General features: G+C 44.9%; 1 protein-coding gene across 4 annotated transcripts in view; it reads right to left on the bottom strand.

Annotated features, from left to right (window-relative positions):
- The window catches only part of LOC143518849 (slit homolog 1 protein-like), an 89,625-nt gene that overhangs the window by 23,134 nt on the left and 46,687 nt on the right, over positions 1-19,804 (bottom strand). For all 4 annotated transcript variants that reach the window (XM_077011678.1, XM_077011688.1, XM_077011694.1 and 1 more), the window contains exons 5-13: positions 18,082-18,153; positions 17,435-17,506; positions 16,386-16,457; positions 14,595-14,758; positions 9,885-10,029; positions 4,188-4,259; positions 1,984-2,055; positions 1,567-1,638; positions 1,175-1,318 (exon numbers count right to left, since the gene is read on the bottom strand). In XM_077011678.1, coding sequence (XP_076867793.1) covers positions 1,175-1,318; positions 1,567-1,638; positions 1,984-2,055; positions 4,188-4,259; positions 9,885-10,029; positions 14,595-14,758; positions 16,386-16,457; positions 17,435-17,506; positions 18,082-18,153 — 885 coding nt within the window. The remainder of the gene's footprint in view (positions 1-1,174; positions 1,319-1,566; positions 1,639-1,983; positions 2,056-4,187; positions 4,260-9,884; positions 10,030-14,594; positions 14,759-16,385; positions 16,458-17,434; positions 17,507-18,081; positions 18,154-19,804) is intronic.

Genomic DNA, 19,804 nt, shown 5'->3' with positions numbered 1-19,804 from the left:
AGAATAGATCAGTTTCCAAATGTATACATGTATAAGCTGTACTTCGTCAGTATTAAGCATCACTTAATACAATAACTAATATTTGATTTAATTTTATTAATGTACATTTACTTTAAAATGTTCCCAACTTTTCAACAGAAAATCTTCATCATATTTCAGTTTGCTTCCTGTAGTTACTTTTCAGTGATCTACTTTGTACATAAATTGCTATTGTAGAAGCTAACAAGCGAACGCTTAAAAAAAAACAATGGCGTAATTATCTTTGAACAGTTCCTGATAGGGGCTTAAAATCTATTTGATAATACTGTTTGAGTAATGTGTAATCCTTCTTTGCCCCCGAACTGCTGGCCATGAGTGGCACACACAGTAGCTGGGAATACCACAACCATAGCTGTGCTCAGCCCAACTATGTGTCTAAAACCAGAGCAATACAAGTCAGTGGACAAAGGGGCCCAGAGCATATTCTCAGAACTTGGTCTAAATGATCTGTTTAACCAAGGCAACTCATTACTCTTTCTAGGCATAGTTTAATATGAATGTTGAGTTCACGTTTGGTAGGAAAGACCTAAATAAGAACTTATTGCGACTTAAATGGCGTATCTGTATATGTGTGTTCAGCAGCGCTACTATTTCCAGTGGCATCTCAGCATCGATGTGAAACAATGGCAAGAACATACAAGACAAAGGACAGGCAGGCTCGGAGATTATTTCAAAGTGTGTGGGCTGAAGGTTATTCTCCTTCATATTCCACGGGGTACGGAACAGTTAGTGGAGGACGGGCTATTGTTTGATGTGCCTGCCAAGGTAATATTACCAGGCTGAAAGATTTATGATGCTCTTTATGTCCCTTCCACACTGCTGTGTTATTAGATAAGGTTACAGGTGTAAACGTGATGAGCCTGTACATGTTTTGGGTTGCCGACACAGCAGGCATCTGGGTGAAAAAGTGCAGTTTTAAAGCCAGTCAGGGTGGCAATGCTGTGTACCTGTGTACATTTGTCAAGTGTGTACTCCGGGAAGCACGATCCGTCATGAAAATAATGCACGATGTGCACTAGCGTAAACTGTAAGTGGATGGGTGAGTGGGTGTGTGGTGGATCAGACAGAGGCAAGTCAGTCTGCTCCGGCGTGGGACTCTGAACTGAGCTCAGAGGTGCTACAGGCTGCCACTCACAGGGTCTGGACAGCCCGAAGGGACGAGAAGGTGCCTTTGGCCAGAGTCTGGATCTTATTGTCATACAGAGAGAGCAGAGAGAGATTCTGCAGGTCCTGGAAAGCGTTGGCACGCACACAGTGGATCTTATTGGCATTCAGAAGACTATGGGGAGAATGCACACAATCACAGAGACAGAGAAAGGAGAGAGACAGACCAATCAGGGTGGGTCAAACAGGACAAGGCGTAAACACTACTTTCTGTAATAATAAATTGGATTAAATTGTATTATTGATTCAGCATGCTTGCTATTGTAAAAAAAAAAAAAAAACTGAGAAAGAAAGAAACTGTGTTTGCAGTAGTTGTTATAGGAGTATGTCCTTCCAAAGGAAGTTAAACTCTGTTAAACCTACAGCAGCTGGAGGGCATAAAGTCCGTCGAATACACCTTTGGGCAATTCGGTGATCTTATTCCCATACAGGACTCTGTGGGTCAGAGAAACAGCTTTTGTACTGAAAGAATACAAACCCTGAACACACATCTGGTATTGATATTTCAAGAAAGTTGAACTCTTTCAAGCTGTCAGGCTAGATGTGTACAGATATGTAGTTTAAACCATTAAATGTACTCATAAAAATAAACCAAGAAGTTAAATGAAAAAAGTAGTTTTGGACAATGGAATATATACAAGTTCAGTTGTTTACTTGGGCAAGAACACATACACAAGTCTCATGCAATTTTTTAAAGTCATGCACATGTACATCTGCATACACACACACACACACACACACACACACACACACACACACAGTTTGACAAGAAACACTTACAGCGAGTTGAGGGAACGCAGACCCTGGAAGGCGTCAGGAGCAATCTCTGAGATCTGGTTGTTGCTGAGGTCTCTGCGAGTAGAGAAAAATTTGCAAAAGAAGAGACCATGAGAGACAAGACGAGAAAGAAAAAAAGATGAGAAATAAACCTGAAAGAGCGGCAGACGCAGACGTGCCACGAGCAGTCTGACCCATATTTGCCACCCCCCCACCATCATCACCACCGAGACAGTAGCGCTAGTCGAATATCAGTCACACATGACTGTCTCCACACGAGCTCCAGAAAGCTCTCAGCACATACTCAAACTGACACCGGATCGGCCTGCTGTTAATGGGCACGGGGCTTTGTGGCCTCTGCCTGCTTACGTGGTTGCCCACAGGGAGCTGGGCCAGGGCCCAGGGCATCATGGCTGTGGGCTGGTCCCGTCCTCTGGGCCGGTAGTGGAGGTGGTGAGGTGGAGCTATTAATAAGGCACTGGGTCTCCCCCTCCCCACCCCACACCCGCAACCAGAATTAAGTGTAATACTTCAACTTTAAAATGGGCGGCCTGTCTCAAAACCGCGAGCTCCTGGAGAAGAGAGAAGGGGGAGGTATTTGCTACGAGGACAACACAGCTGCAGAGAAGGGTACGTCAGGCAGGAACTGTCTACGCCGCTTTATGGTCAAGCACTTGAAATTGCGCACTCTCGAAGAAACGAATGTTTGTTTTCTGACAGAAGCCTCGGGGATTCCTGGTTGCTGCCCAGGGCGGATAACAAGCCCGCGAGATGAACCGTTCACCCCACCTCGGGCCGCCTCCAGCTAGCCGTGGGTTTAAGGCGGAGGTCTCCCTGAGCCGCAAATATGTCTCGCACCTAAAAGTGACCAAACATGCCAGCATGAACCCCATGAAGGTCAATATAGTCGTGTCTTCATAGCCACACACACACACACACACACACGGAAGACAGGAAAAGCTCCAGAAAGGTGGTGAGTGGCTCATTTCTACCTACAGGAGCGTCCAGGCACACACTTTGATTTTTATACCCCTAGCCCGACACATTGGAGGCTCTCTCTGAGTGAGGCACCAAGAGGGACGAATGGAAAAGCAGAGTGGACGTGGGGACGTATAAGCATTATTTTTACAAACAGGTCATATAGGGTCATGACTCATTTGTACATGGGGCTGCTGCTAAAGGATGAGTGAGAGGAGTGGCATGGGGGAAATAAAAAACCTTCTCCTAGTTTTCCCATGGCTGCTATTTGAGGGCTGGAGCTGAGCTGAAGCCGAGGTTTGGCCCGCGGACGCTTGTGGGCCGCTCTACTCACTGAGCTGTGGAGCCCTCTGGAAACCTCCCTGTCCCGCCGGGCCGCCATCGCGCCGGCCACGATTCATGGCATGTGGAGTGAGACACTCCCACACGCTGCTCCTCACACCTCCACACGTATGTGCTTTGTAGGCATGGGTCTGTGCTATATATACCCTCCCCCCCAAGACCAAGCATCTCCATTGACTACGAACTGCTGTAGCTTATTTGTGGGAATACGGAGCAATGTGTCAAGTTGGGAAAACAGCAAAAGAGGAAGTTCAACCCCAAAGCATTTTACTTTCTTCTTTTTGTGTTTTATTTCGCCTGCTTGTAGGTGAAGTGGTGCTTTTGCTTCCGAAGACATTTCTTATTTCCAGGACTTGATGTGCCAAACGTCTCCAAAGACGTCATGTGTCTGGTGCTAAAATAGAATATGCTTATTTACTAGGTTTCATTTTCCAGAGTCAGGAAAGAGTTGCTTTCTCTCTTCTAGAAAGCATAGATCAGGATTTCCACTCCTTTCCTTTGTCATTGACAATATGGAAGAGAATCGCTTGAGACGGAATCCTACATTAAAATTCAGCAATAATTCAGCCTGCAGTTCATCATGAATACAGTAACATACAACACACGCTTAACTTTTGCACAGGATCCGTTCTATGTGCTATATTTCTGAAATGTGTTCAAAGATTTGCAGGGTTTGACGAGAAAGCACATTAATCACTGTACAATTTTAAAACTATTACTTATTACATCCAGTTACTTTTTGGTATACAAAATAATTAAAGAGACTAAAGAGAGAGAGATAAAAGTTATTAATGCAGATAAAGCACAAAAGACATTAAAAAATAAAAAAAAGAATCCTCTTTCTTGAGATGTTTGTTTCTAACGGATTGCCAGGCCTGTACACTCACATTCTGCGCAGCTTCTTGTAAGGCGAGAACGCTCCCGGAGGAATGGACTTGATGCCGTTCTGTTCGAGTCGTCTGCGGAGGGAGAGAGGGGAGGGACATTGTTACAAGTCAGACACCCAGACAACAAAAGAACGCCATGGCAACAAAGCTCATTACTGCGCCCCTAGCCAGGGCCAGATTGCGTAATGGTCAGGTGCATCTCGTTATCCCTGCCTTAACTAGATAATATTTACATAATGTACTGTAGTGGGGCCAACGAAAAAATAGCAATGCAAATCACAAGAATTCTTCAAATAATTTGCAAGAGGTCTATGAGGTGTTTTTGTTTTGGGGGGGGGGGTAAGGACATTGTCTCAGAAAGAATCCGTTACCTTGGGCTGACTTTTTGGACATCTCTGCTCTTGAACATGGCTGTGGTGAACAGGTCTCTGCACGATGTGCGCCGTGTTAAACCAGAGACCATGACATTTACGGAATTTGACAAGACATTCTTACATATGGTAATCTGTATGACAAGACGTATGTCCCCCTGGGAGCTGAACTCATAACCTTGGAGTTGCTAGCATCATGTAAGCAACAGGACTAGACACTTGCACTAGACAGTTCGCATCAAAAGAATATCCCATTAAACTATAATTACATTGTTAATAATGAATGATTACCACTAGGGGGCAGTTATCTTTACAGAAAGGAGTGTAATAGCGTTTCTTTACACCACCTTGCCAGAGTACCTATGACGTAGCATGGTTCTGTTCTTAAACAGAGCACTTGGCTTCTGCTACAACTCCAACACCTTGACAGTGCAATGCAAGAAGACTAAGGGCAGATAAAGAACAGGCCATGGTGACTGGGGTGGGGGGGTCGGGGGGTGAGCACGAGCCAGGCGGTTACAGTGAGGCAGCTACGCCTCATAAGGCAACGTCAAGACCCTCCCTACCCGTAGTCCTGACGACCCATAGTCGCAGCCAGAGCATGCTCATGCTATGGAAATCCAAACCCTTCTCCTGCACACGCAGACACACACATGCACGCAGGCACATAAACGCCCCATGTACACAGAAACACACACGCACTTGGCCACATAAACGCCCCACGCACACATGCACGCATACACGCACACACGCACACACGCAGACCAGTCAAGCAGCTGACCTGTTGCTCACCTCACCGTTAAGAATCGCAAAGTGCTCCCTGTTTGTCTCCAACGCAACACAGGCAAAGGTCCAAACAGCAACTGGCATCTGTGAGAACCTGTGCAGGCACGGGTCGAGGTGTATGAACCCAATTGGTTTGGTACTTGTGCGGTCTGGATAATACGGTAGTGAAAGAGCACCACAAACTTACTGCAGAAATCTGAGGTCCTCCAAACCACTACACTGTTGGGATCATTAGAAACCACAAATGGCTGTGGATCCTCTCCACATGCAGACACCCAGTAGGGGAGTTAGCATTAAGCTACAGGCAATCGGTTCTCACCATCAATCTCTCCAAGACAGAGTTCCAGACTCTGTATCCATGGCATCATCTCCACACACCTGCCTTTGTGCAGCACGTACATGCATACAAATACCGTGGCCATGTCTATTAACGCGTGTTATACACACGCACACGCACACGCACACACATGCAAACACAAAAACTTGAATGTTTGTGAAAATGAAATCATTTACAAGCATGCAAGTCTCATATTTGTACGTGTTTGGCTGATGATGTACTGTCTTTGGCTTTTCCCCTAATTGTGTGGATGGGAGCCATTGGCTGTGCATGAATCTCTGCGTGTGTGTGTGTGTACACATGTGTGTGAGACAATAGCCAGTGAGTTCAGAGCCAAGGGCCCTGATTCTAAACTGGAAGGATCGTCCGGACTCGGCAAATCTGTCTTATTAATCGCATGTGTGCTCCCCCCCCCCCCCCCCACACACACACAATCCCACACACACACACACACACACACACACACACTCCCACACACTCACACACACGCCCTCTCCCGGTACCCTTTCACTCACTTGCAGCGGAACCTTCAGAAACTGGACTGTCCTAATCAGCATCAGCTGCACTGGATGGAGTGAGGAAGGCAATAAAGCCTCGGTTCTCTCGCCCTCTGAGAATCCCATTAGCGGCTGTGCAGGCTCGGCTGAGCTTTTGGGGTTTTTTTAGGAGCTTTTGCCTAATGACGGCACATTTTGCCCCTGCGGAGGGGCCCGAAACAGGCAGCTGCCTCTGAGACCTGACGGCCCCTAAGCCTTATTAAAAGGGGGAATTTTAAAAGCTGTGAAGTGACCTGGGTCGCTGGTGCTGACCAAACCGACCCTGCTTGCCTGCATGAGCCTCTAAATTGTGCAGTATTTGTAAGACTCTCTCTCTCCTTCCTTGCCGCCGAGTTGCGGGGATGACGAGATGATGAGGTTAAATGCCGATGCTTTAAAATAAGGGCCTTCAGAAAACTTTGGAGACAATCCCTTATTTCTGCATCGGAACCGGCTACCCAAACGATAGAAGTTGGGGGAAACTGGCACTGACCATTTTCAGTTAAGACTATTGCTCAACATCACAGAACAACTTACAGCGATGTGATTTAAAACGTGTGGACTGCAGTGACTCCAAACCATAGACACACAGCATTCCTGTGACGGTCCCATTTTGAAACGCTGTTAATTGTGCGCATATTATTTATAAGTGTATGTCCAAATTTATTTACTGTAATCTGCCTAAGCACTTTGAGATTCGACGGTCATACTCCTCTTTTACTTACCGTCAGGGAATCTACAATGTGTGAGTGTGTGTGTATGTATATATGTGTGTGGGCTTGGAAAGGGGTGAGACAAAATGTCCAGATCAATACTCGTGGTGACTTTAATCTCTATCACGACATAGAGATTAGGTGGTGGATTTGGAATCCTGGAGAATGGTGGATTAAAATGGATTAAGGGTCAGATTGGGACTTGCAGGTAAGAAGAGAAACGCTCCGCCACAACAGCCCCTCTGCGGATCACCAGCGTGCGCCACGCTGTTCATCAGCTCTGATCTGAAGAGCGGCCGAGGAGCTGCTCATCGAAAAGACACTTAACCGCAGAGCTCAGAGCAACAGAGGGCTGTGTGGCAGCCGCCGTGCTACAGTCAGCCTAGATGCTGCGAACACACTCCCACGGATGGCGACAGCATACATTTGCAACAAAAAAAATAATGACCTGCAGGCTTCTGCGTCTCATTACGAGGGCACGGGCGAGGACAGCAGCTGTTGGAGGAGCCGTCCTGCTGTAAGCGAGACCGGCTTTTATAATGAAGGAGAAGGAAAAAGTCATGAAAGCTGGACACAGTGTGTCTGCCCGGTGTGTGTGTGTGTGTGTGTGTGTGTGTGTGTGTGTGTGTGTGTGTGTGTGTTGGGGGGGGGGTTCTAGGTGGTGCTGACTGTCTCGACACATAGCCGTGGCACGGGTGGGGGCTGTCTACAGCCGTGGCATGGGTGGGGGCTGTCTACAGCCATGTTAAAACTTCAAACGTGCAGACAAGAGGCTACACTGCCTGTCTGTGTTAAACTGGGGGATATTGGTAAGTGGCTGACACAGGCGTTGTAAAAAGAGAAAAGCCCACTGGCTGAGCGTTACTTAAAAGGAGAAACACAACAAGTTTCTGTTTAGTCTTCTAATATCTGCAGATGTGAGCTGTTGTCCCACAGGTCGTCATTTGACCTCTCTGCAAGATTATATTAAAATTGCTGAAGTTGGAAGGGAATATAATAATCTCATATTTCAAGAGATTTTTTTTTCAGAAACGACTGAAAAGTGAAGACTTCTGTCAAGGTCACTGGAAATAAAAGCTCCCTGGACAGTCATGGATGAACAATTTTTGAAGGCCAGAGGAAGGAGATAGAATAGTTTGGGAGAGAGAAGACACACCTGACTGAACATAGCCTAAACACACAGGGTTCATGGGAAAAGAGTCCGGCTCTTGCAGGAAATGCAGATAAATGTTCAAAAACCCAAAGCTTTTCTGCAGTGTGTGTAGATTCATGTGTGTGTGTGTGTGTCTATGTATGGTGCATGTGTGTGTGTGTGTATGTGTGTGTGCGTATGGTGCGTGCGCAAGTGTGTGTGTGTGTGTGTGTCCACCTCGGCACCCGTCTGAAGATTCCCCCCGAGAGACTCCAGGGCTGGACAGAAACAGGGCTACTCAGGCACTTCAAACAAGAACCCCTCTTCTGGACTCCCATGCCACCTCGAAAATCTCAGCACCCTCCCCCCTGAACGGCACTGCCAAGGCTCACAAAATGGGTCAGGGTTATTAAGGAACACCCGTGTGCGTGTATTTTTAAACAGTCGCTTTCTCAGAACCTCAAATGCAGAAACCAGTTCACCCTCTCCCTCGCCTTAATGAGGTGAAAGGAGGAGTTTTGCTTTCTTTCACCTCTGAACCTGCAGGATCTCAAAGATGCCTCGGGGTTGCTTTGCTGCTATGTGTTTATGGAACTTAAAACTCACACTAGAATTACATGGATGGAAGAAATACGATGGCTGGAAACCTGAAAACTGATCTGAATGCTTGAATGTGAGATATGAGATATATTATAATGCTCATATAGCCTCTTCCACAAAGCACCCAGAGTTCTCATGGCAACATAAGCAGAGGAAAGCGAACGTGGGGGCTTTAGCGTCGACGCTAATAACGTTTCCTTGCGGTGCCTCTCCTGAAAAGCCTCCTCACGACACTCCTCCACACGGCCAGACCACAGACGGCTTAATAAACTGGCTGCCCAGAACGCTGCTTTCCATTGAAATGCAGTCCGACAAGAACCATTCAGAGCTGAGCTGTGGCCAGAAGCCTCCGACCAGCCCCCGGAAGACTTTTCTCCTGCTTCAAACACAGGCAGTGCTGGGCAGATGCAACCAAGACCACACTTTCATCATCATCACGCTCACTTGGCACTTTCTCCAACAGCACTTATACTGATGTACACGAACACTGTACTGACATAAAAAAAGACCTGTCAGAAAAATATATTTCTTAACACTGTAGATACGTTATTAAATGACTTCATTTAATAAATATGTATAACCCATATTTGATACGTACATAATACGCTATGCAGACTTTTGACAGAATGCAAAAATTATCCCATGAGGGCTATTTGAAAAAAGCAGTTGTACCAAAAACTGGTTACCAAGGAGCGGTCAGTCTTCGTAACAGGGCTCACAATCATTCATGCGTGAAGCCATGTCTATCTGCAGATGAGCCGCCGTTGGTTTCAAAGTGTTCACATGTGTTTCCTGCATGAGGGGGGAAACAGAGGAAGCCCTCCCCACTGGGCACTGCGCTACACCAAAATCTGCTTCAGCACAGATGCCAAGCTCCAGCCTGGGTAGACGGACGGCTGGGTTTGGACGCGTCTCCCTTTCTGTCGAGCCTTGCTGTGATCGGGAGCCAAATTCCATCGAGTAGCCAGTATATTTCACTACAGAGTCCCTATGCATTCGAGCTCGATGATAAAAAGCTCATCTTCAAGCCAACGATCGCAACCACAGTTAAAAGTCACCGCTTTTTTATCAGGTGCCGCGACTGGACGTCCCAGAGGGACACCAGATTAATTACTGGCACGTTCGTCGCAGCCAACGGAAGCGTAACTGTGTCGCACTAGCATAGGTCAGCAGTGGGTGGTTGTAGGTGCTCAGTACTGATCTGAGGTCAGCAGATACTCACATCTCAGCCATGTTGTCGGGGAGGTTGGCCGGGATGGCGGTCAGCCCTTTGCCCCGGCAGTCCACTATGTTGTTGGTGCAGGTGCACATGGCGGGACAGGAGCCGGCGGCAAGGTTACAAGACGAGGGGGAATTCTCGGAATGACCTGCAAACATTGACAGATATAAGCGTTAATGAACCAGTGCATATTCCTCCATTTCTAAAACAACTTTTGTTATTTCCAAGTCATGCCATGTATTTTAAGATCACAGTTCTTTAGAAAACTGGACAGGTCTGAAATCTCTGTACATCCAGTATGTAAAATAATCATTTTTACATACCATATGTCTTTGGATGTCGAACCATTACCATAATATTTATTCTGCTTATTTTACTGAAAACTGTAAAATGATGAATGAAATGACTAATAATATGACGTTGCTAATATATCTGCTACTTTGCCGGATCCTTTCCCTTTCCTGTTGTTCCTCTTTTCCCATTTTCATTTACGTTAACACTCGTGATGAAGTGAGGCAGAGCCACCACGTAAAAGCTCCCTGCCTCAGACGCACTGTGGGAACACAGAAGGAAGCTCCCGGTACCGCTCCTCATTAGCTGAGGGCGGTGTATGACTTTGGCTGGAAATGCCATTAGTTTTGACAAGACACTGGAAGAACGTGACTGGGCCTGTAGCCGTTTCCTTTCGTCACATGAGCTGCGCCGGTTTCCATAACAGTCGATTAAAAATATATGCCAAGTGTCTTACGGATGAGAGCAGTGAGGATCCTGACATTGAACTTGTGTGGGATGAGGGTGGATGGAGGACGTAAGAGAAGGAAACGCAAACCACGACAGAAAACACCAAGAACACGTCGCTCTGTGCTACGTTCATGAGCTCTTCAGTTCCCTCCGAGCGAAGGAAGGTCCGACTATACGTTGAACCAACATGTTAGCAAGCTTCAGTGGGAAATGAAGCAAGAATGAATATCTGATGAGATGCGGTTCATTTTGCAAAAGGCCATCGTTCCAAGTGATCCCATACGGGTTTTTAAGCTGGTTGATATTTGGTACATATCTGGTACGAAATGCAAACGTACCAACCGAATTTCAAGCTAATATCTCGCTTGAAATGAGGTCGAATGCCCCAAGGGTTTGTAATATTATCTTTGCGCGTCCAAGGACGAGTCCTGTCAAATCATCTCTGACGTGATACGCTGCATATTAAGGATGTGTTAATGCACTTCAGCAGTGTGGCTGTGCTCCACTGGGCCCTGCTGTGCCAGCCAAAGGGACACTTTCAAATATGCACATTCAGCGCTTCTCGTCGCAACCCCGTCTGAAACCAAAGATGCCGATTTGCATATGATACGAATGTCTCGCCATGTTCTTTCTCGAGGTAGCCGCGGGTATTCGATACCCAGTCGGCAGTCTAACCCAGAAAACGAATAAAACAGACTTTTAAATGGGCTAATTTGTGCTGCAATACAAAAATCTGGCTCTTTGGAGCCTTTTGGTCAATGAATATTTGATTCGTCTACCGCGTGCTCTCTCCCGGAGTTCTGGTTGGGCCGGGTGGGAGCGGTGAAGCCTGCTGGTTAATTCATAACCAGAGACACTTATCTGGCAGATGGACCGAGGGGAATAGGCGTCTGAGCGGCTTCGACACCGGGATAGTCGTAGAGTGGAGGCAGGAAAAAAGCTGCACGGATATCGCTCCCAACCTCAAACCTGAAACGGTGGGCGCCAACTCGGACACGAGGATCAGGATGAGTTCACAGAGGCACAAAAAGAAACTCGTGTTTATTTACCCATAGTCATCACCCAGGTACAGATTAACGCAAGTAAACTTCCAGACAGACACATTAACTAAGGTGGGTGCTACTGTCTGGCTCTCTCGTTCTGCATGGCAAACCGTTCTCCCTGCTGAGTCTGGTGAGATGGACCTGAACTCAACGCCAAAGGGGTGTGCAGTGAAACAGGCACCAGTTCATGGTCAATTTATCTAATTACAGCCATTCAAACACTTAACCTATCATAAAACTTTGCTTTTGGCCGGTGTGATAGATTAATAATGTCGATATGGTACCATGGAGTGAGCCAAACTTCAAAACAAAATAGGAAAAATTTAACTACACAGTGCTTTCAAGAGAAAGATAAGAACAGGCCTTTCTGGATAAAGGTCATACAGTTGGGAAAAAACTGAAATGCAAACAGTGGAAATTTGGAAGGAATCAGTAAATGCAAAATATTTTCTTTCCTTAGTCTTTCCTTTACAGCCGTGCTGTGTAACACTGTGTAAGTGCCTTGGTGTGTGTGTGTGTGTGTGTGTGTGTGTGTGTGTGTGTGAGTTTAAAGAGGAAATGTGGAGTGGACCAAGCCAGTCATCCATGAAGTCTGAAGTGATGAAGTTCTGCTAGCTTGCATCCAAACAGCACCATGTGCCACACTCACCTCTCCATCCCACTCTAAATCCCACACAGGTGTCCCAAAACACACACACACACACACACACACACACCGCCTCTCTGCAATGCAGCCAACATGCATGTGTGTGCTAACGCGTCCCTCTGTAATGATCTCTACACTGTGAGTTCATGTGCTGGTCAAGTCTCTGGTGACATGGAGTAAGCCCGTGTGTGTTTGGGAACTAAAGTTGAATATTCACTGCTTGTGTGTATAGTTTCTATTAGAACTGAAGATGTTAAATGCATGTAATTCATTTTACGAATGTTGTCTTGTTCATCGGTGCAAGTATCGGGCAAATAAGAGGGGTAAACTCTGCCAAACTGCTAAATAGACATGTTGGCCAATTCAAATCACAGAAGTTCACCATCTTTGACTAATTGGTAGCTAAATTGATAATCGTGCTTTCCAAAATCAAGTAACTTCCTTACAGGTATTAACGCATCTTGGATAAGCCTAAGACTTTTCTTATTATTCCTTATCTGAATTGCAACTCCCTTTATATAGGCTGGGCTATTTTAGTATGACTGGAATATCATAGGTCATAGAATGAATGGAACATGAATCTTTTCACTGTCAATTCAAAGCTAATGTCTTAAGTTCATCATAATTGTCTCCAACACAGTATCCATGTGGGTTTCTAACGTAGCTTAAGCATCTTATGGAGCTCACACATTACATACGATTAGAAGTCTCAGATCCACCAGGGACTTTCCTACTTCTCCATCTGCTCTGGAACGGCTAATCTTATCTATAGCTCACGGACCGTCAGCGGACAGTTCATGTCCCGTCATAGTTCATGTCCTGTCATGCTGCACAGTCTTGAGAAAATTACGAGGCATGTAAAAAGGGCTCGGCCTTTTCCTTGGCCCAGTATCCGTACTGATTCCCTGGCTCAGTTGCCGTGACGAACCATGGGTCACGGACACCAGGCCTGGTCTTGCGTAAATACACCATGCCCAGTTTGGCTGAGAGCTGTTAGAATGACTGTTACTTCACTAAAATCCCTAGAGAGCTCAAAGGAGATAGACCTGTTTTTCAAAACCCTGGGCAATCCAGTCTGTGAATGGTTCCTCTAACAAGAGACACCTGTAAAAAAAACATTCCCTTTCTACAAAAATGTTCACATTGGCTACAATGAATCTTTCTGATTCTGATTCTGAAAGTAATGCAAATGAAAGTTTGACCTTTGTGTATGACGCTTTAGTTGAAACATTTCTGGCCTAAGCCCCAATTCACGACTGACACGATTGAATCAATGATGATGGTATGTGCTAGAAAAGCCCTAACAAACAGTGGTAAAAGTTGGAATCAAACCTCCAAACAACCATTAGTTCATTTTCCAGGAGATAATAGAATGAATGCATTCTCAGGATTCTTGGGATTCTGAGGTCGGACCTCAATAGCTTGAGCAAAAGTTCAGATGAGCTGTCTGTCTTCCAGCTCCCAAAAACCATAAGCCCTGACTCAGAGCTTCTGGTGAACATCTGCTGTTATTGGTAGATGACCTTGTAGGCCAGAATGGCTCTCCTGCAGCCTCAGCATGCTGATTTGGTGATAAAACCAACGTGAGGAGGGTACCTGCACTCCCCCAGGAAACACAAACATGCCACCTGTCTCCATTAACCCACCAGAACTGGCAGTGAGTCAAGCTTATTTTACCATTGGTTTTAAGTTTTTATTCTTTTTTTTCTTTTTGATCTGGGAAAAGCAGACAAATGGAGATCTTACCAGCTGTCTCTATTGAGTATGAGTGTGTGTGGTGGCTACTAGCATAGAGTATGATGATGAAGAAATCGGAGACCATTACCTATCTTTATAAGAACAACATTTTCTTTATGAAAGGTTTTAGCTGTATTTTACCAAGAAACACAGCAAAATAAATAATAAGTTCCTGACCTGGTTACACAGGAATTGTGATCATTTCACCTGAAGCTCAGTTGAGGTAAAAGACCTGAGCAGTTCACCTAGTCTGTCAGTTATAGCAACTCAGTGGTTTATCAAGTAACATTTTGTAACACCAGTATCAAGTCATTAAATCTAGGACTCGGTGATGACATCATGTCCTGTTGAATCACAAATTAGTTACTTGAGACCAATATACTTGAGACTAACATTCAAGGAAAGCTTCAGTCACGTTAGTAATTTAACTTGTGTCGTAAACTTGAGACCAAATAACCTCATTTCCCCCTTGGCGGGAAGGCACGTATGCCAGAGTAAACGAGGACCTCCAGATGCACTCTGGGTTCAGGGTCGGCGGGTGGTTACCTGAGCAGGTGAACTCGTGCTTCTGGATCTCAGCCACATTGATCCCTCGGAGCTGTGGCGGTGAGGAGCACTGCGTGAACAGGCCAAGCATGGGCCTCTGCCGCAGCCACTGGGACAGCCAGGAGAGGAGGCAGTCACAGTTCAGGTTGTTGGAGTGCAGGCGGCTACAGAAGGAAAAGGTGAGTCATAATCAGGGGGTTGCTGCCATAGCTACTCCATTCTAGAGTCCTGTCGATGTTCTTCCTGCCTGGTATGAGAAGACACGCTGGACTCCCATGGTGTCAGAGTCTGTAAGTAGGATCATGGCCCGACCCATTTTTAGTTCTGTCTTTCCACCACAGTGTTAAGCTACACTTACAATAAGAAACATAATGTGATGTACCTACTCATAGTATACCGTTAGCAAAATGTGTGAAGTTCCAGTTTACTGAGCATTCCTCTTAATAAGACACATTCTTATCAGGATGTCCTGACATTAGAGGATGCCAAAATAAAAATTATGGTTTGGAGTTATGGGATCTCCAACTTCCAGTAATATACAGTGTGTGTTTTTTTAACCAGTGAGAACATATTTACTGAAAAAGCAGGATAATCATTTTTTCCATTCTTGTCCTCTCAACATCCATAACTCAGGGTGGAGAGAAAGCCACTAGTGCTGTCTGGATTTCATTAGCTTAAACCAATACAGTCTATTCTTTCCTCAAGACCTCATGTCTTGGTATCTTTGAGGAAAAATGCAGAACGTTCATCATATCTGTAATTGTGTCTAATGTCCTATTATGTGGAACTACTTGTATTTCCCAAATCGTAACTCCTAAAAACAACAGGGGAAGGGAGGAATTGGGTTAATGTGGGGGACAAGCAACTAGGTTCAAAATGAATCATGTGGGGTAGAGTTTTTTCCCTGTCAAATTTCAGTAAAGCACAGCCCTCTTTATTTCAACATGCTTTCACATTTGGCAAATATATTTAGACAATAGACCCGGGGGGGTGTGTGTTTTGTTCACTTGGAGTCTTCCGAAGGCCATTTGAGGAAATGGTTGCTGGCATGGTTACAGACCCCAGTGTGGCCTATGGCTGCCCACCAAGACTCCGTGGAATGACACAGTATGTGTCTTCTGGCCCAAAGCATTGTGGGATGGTGGTTTTGCTAGTTGCCGGGCTGCTTGCTGAGTAGACCAAAAAGATGGACCTCTCCAAGTAAATAAAATGTCATAAAAGCTCAAGGATTAAGGTCCAATGTGTCTCCAAAATAAGTCTTTTAATCAGTTTTTGTGGCAACAGAGCTGCCATAAAAAATGTTTCAGTGTCTGAAAATGTCTGCAATCTGTCACAGTGAAAAATATTTCCCTTGTCAGCTGGAAAGCCTGAAATGTTTGACAAAGAATGTTTAGAAATTTGAAATAGCTAAACATATATCAGTGGGTCCTGTTTTTAGTCTGTTCACATTGCCTGATTTACGAGCTAAATATTGGCTTCAAGATAAAACCGATTGGAATGCAGTTCATATTTGTCTAGGTGGGGGGGGGGGGGGGTGTTCAAAACTGTGGGTTTATGTACTTGCTCAGTTGTATATATTATAATTCACTGGAGATTTGCTTGTGGGTAAGACCCAATCATAATAATGATTCTAAAGCAGAGGCGTGTTTAAGGTTCAAAGAGCACATGTTTCAGTCCTGTGGGAAAACGGGTGACTGAATTGCATTGAAAGTGGTGACAGTTACAATCGAGTGACATTGGTTTTGTTGTGCATTTGTATACTGTATCAGTATGTGTTTGTGTGGTACTTACAAGGTCCTTAGCTTGGGCATGTGGTTGAAACTCGACACCGGTATAGCGCTAATGTTGTTGTTGTTCAGGGTTCTGCAGAACGCCAAGCAGAAGTGTCACGTTAGTCCCAGTCACTCTGTCCAAGGCTCATTCACTTTAACTGACTCAGATCCTGCAACCCAGCGTGAGCATGCCTGTTCCTCCAGCAGACGTTTTTTAAAGACTGATCTAGGGCCAGTTTTCCTTTCAATCTTTATAGCAGTGCAGGTTTAGACTAGATTGCACTAAACTGCTCAGAGGCCAGTTTGGCAGGATTTGTGTGCCCATGCTAAAAGTAGCACCTCTCCTGTCTGCCACTTCTCCACCACCTGCCCACACACCCACCCACCCACACACCCACCCACCCACACACACACAACCTGCCGTGGATGACATCCTGTGCCCCTCACACCCCCAGAGGGCTTGTAGCACCTCCCATCTATTGCAGATGGAGAGCAACCACAAGTGGGAGCCACCGTGAGTGCTGCATGGCTAATTAAACCAGGCCTGAAATGTTAAAGGTGCTCTGATATCAGAACAGCTTTATAAAACTATCCGTTTACAAGGGCTGAGAAGGCTTACGTAGGGTCATGAAATCTCACCATCTCATGTTTCATCAGAGTGTGATGGTTGCCTAATAGGAAGCTCTGTGGACCTCAACTGGAGGTCATTTAATCAGATTGCATCCTGTTTTCTGTCATTCTATACACTAAACACGTATGCACGCGCACAAGCAAACAGGCAACATCCACATGCACACCACCATGGCTAATTTCTGTAGTCATTCGGTTTGGTCAGATTAATGATGCTTGATGACGATTAAGCCTTAACTCTGTCAAAACATGGTGAACTCTGTCAAAACAGTTCACCATGTTCGCCATGTTCATGAGTTCACCAATCTTCCTTTCTCCAATTTTGTTCAGCTACTATTAGTTTTAAGAGATGCACTTCCATAATGAGATGAGGGTGATAGTGGTAAAAAGTGCATTTCAGAAAGGGTGTGTGTGTGTGTGTGTGTGTGTGAGACTTACAAAACCTCCAGGCCCCGAAGTGCACGGAAGGCTCCATCTTCGATACAGCTGATGTGATTTTTGTCTAGTTGACTGGAGTGAAAAGGAAATTTGAAAGAATTAGTTAAAATACTTAATTGTTTCAGCGGTGAATGGGGTCAATACACATAACCTGTTCCAATATGAATTACATAATGAAATTGATGAGATCACAGAACACCACACCAACTACCTCATTATTCTTGTAGTCTGTATAATAACAGTAATTCCCATAAGCAATAGATTATTATAGCTGAAAACTAAGCACACTGTCGGGTGAAATCAATACTGATTTAGTTATGAACTGTAAAGCCATTAGGATCTGTACCTATTCCCTGTGGTATTTATGATAGCTCGATTATGAATTAAGCTGCATTGACTAAGTGAATGGAGGCAATTAATTATGTATTTGCTGCCTACATGTTAGTTAAGAGGAGGCATTTGAGACTCAAGGGTGTTCAAATAGTGGATGGTAACTTTGCACTACCAGAGCTGACGTCAGTATTAAAAAGTACTGCACAAAAAAGATGTTCAACAACTACAGACAGATTCCTTGCTTGTATTTATTTACTTATTTATTCGTGTGTTTTACTTTAGTAACGTATGTTGGAGATAGGTGGCGAACTCACAGGTTGTTGATGTCTGTAGCCCCTCGGAAGGCCTTGCGAGGAATTGCTTGGATGAAGTTCTCACTCAGGTCTCTGTTAAGTCAGACAGGATGAAGCATTAATGCGAGAAACCTGGCAAACGTCCAACAAAGCAGAAAACTTTGAAACACCCGTAACAGTCCCATAACGGTTCTAATTACCGACATGTCTTTATACATCCTTGCACTACTCACACCAACACGCTCTGCCAACATCTGTGACTTGAGCATTTTGACATTTTTTTTCTTCCATGACTGAAATCTCAGTTCCAACACAAGCATGCCAAACAGCATGTGTCACTGCTCCAATGTGGGGGTCCCATTCAGAGTGAAGGGGTGATCCCATTTAGCTGCTTCCAAAAGCTATTGATGGCGCCATTTGCGAAGGGCGCTAGAGAGTGCGGACGGCGAGCGAGGTGGAGAGAGAAGAAGGGAAGAAGAGAGGGAAGCTGAAGAGGTTAATTAGCATGAGCCTTTTGTTTGGCCAATCAATGGGGAGCTCAGTACTTTCAGAGCAGGGCAGTTACCCGCCCACATGGCCTCTATGACAAACAACCGATATAAGCACTTTCCCACAGAACAATTTTTTATCTTCTTACAACCCTTTTACCCTTGAGAGATTATCAATAAAATACCAGACATTTGCAGAGAACCAAAACCTCCCTGCAATATATTAACAATGTGAAAAATGGGTAGTTCGCGTGATAAAGTAGTTTTAGAACTCGTCTTTTAATGGATATATAGATGGATTGGTTCCAGTGGCAGCCCTGTAGAAAAAGCATTACCAAAAGCATTCAGTTTAGAAAACGCTTCAGCCTCTCTTCTAATTAATTACTAATGAAGACCGCTAATGAAGACCAGGCGTTGCAAAAGTCACTGACTGAGAAACGGAAAGCCTGTTGCTACAAGCACTTTACCACCATTTACAGACACTTCTTTCCTGCACTGTACTTTGCCTGCTGCTGTAAGCCATGAATTTCCCTTGGGGGTTAATAAAGTGGCCTGTCTAACAAATCGCTGAGTGATTCTGTCTTCGCGGTAGGGCAACAATTAAAACACACAGTGAATTTCAAATATGCTTTTAAAAGGGAGAGGTTGTACTTTCAGTGTGTTATGTTTGGATATATATTGCTTATCCTTTCCATATTAACCAATGTATGTCAACAAAACAATTCCAATTCTGTAGGGGCTTAAGGGGACATGAGCAGGGGGGCTGTGGTATTGTGTATTGCAGTATGGTATTTGGGGGTAATAGAGAATACTGTAGAAGCCATGACTTGTTAAGGCTAACTACTCTATTAGATGGTGTCCTATACGAATAAATTGTAAATCTGGGCTACAGATTGAGGCCTTAGTGCAACCTGGAAAACATCCGATTATGTCAGTGACCCCCACGCTTTCCTTAGACACGTCAGGTTAACCAGCTTTCATTCAGGGGAAAAATCCATATAATCATGAATTCATGCCATTGCTGCTTATCAGCCATGCAGACATCCTTGGGCATATTTTCCCTAATAGGAGATGGAGGTTGCTGGGACTGTTGTATAGAAATAGCAATAAAAGAAGGAAAATGCTAACATTTTGTTTAGATCTTCATACAGTAATGACCTGGACTGGGTACATAACTGAAGGAAATCGACTGTTTACAGATTGAATGTAATGAGCATTGAGTTCAAAGACTGATTGTTGTTTCCACCAGTTCAGCC

Source organism: Brachyhypopomus gauderio, chromosome 1 (assembly GCF_052324685.1).
Source record: "Brachyhypopomus gauderio isolate BG-103 chromosome 1, BGAUD_0.2, whole genome shotgun sequence".
Lineage (NCBI taxonomy): Eukaryota > Metazoa > Chordata > Actinopteri > Gymnotiformes > Hypopomidae > Brachyhypopomus > Brachyhypopomus gauderio.
This window is presented reverse-complemented; position numbering and strand designations above follow the sequence as displayed.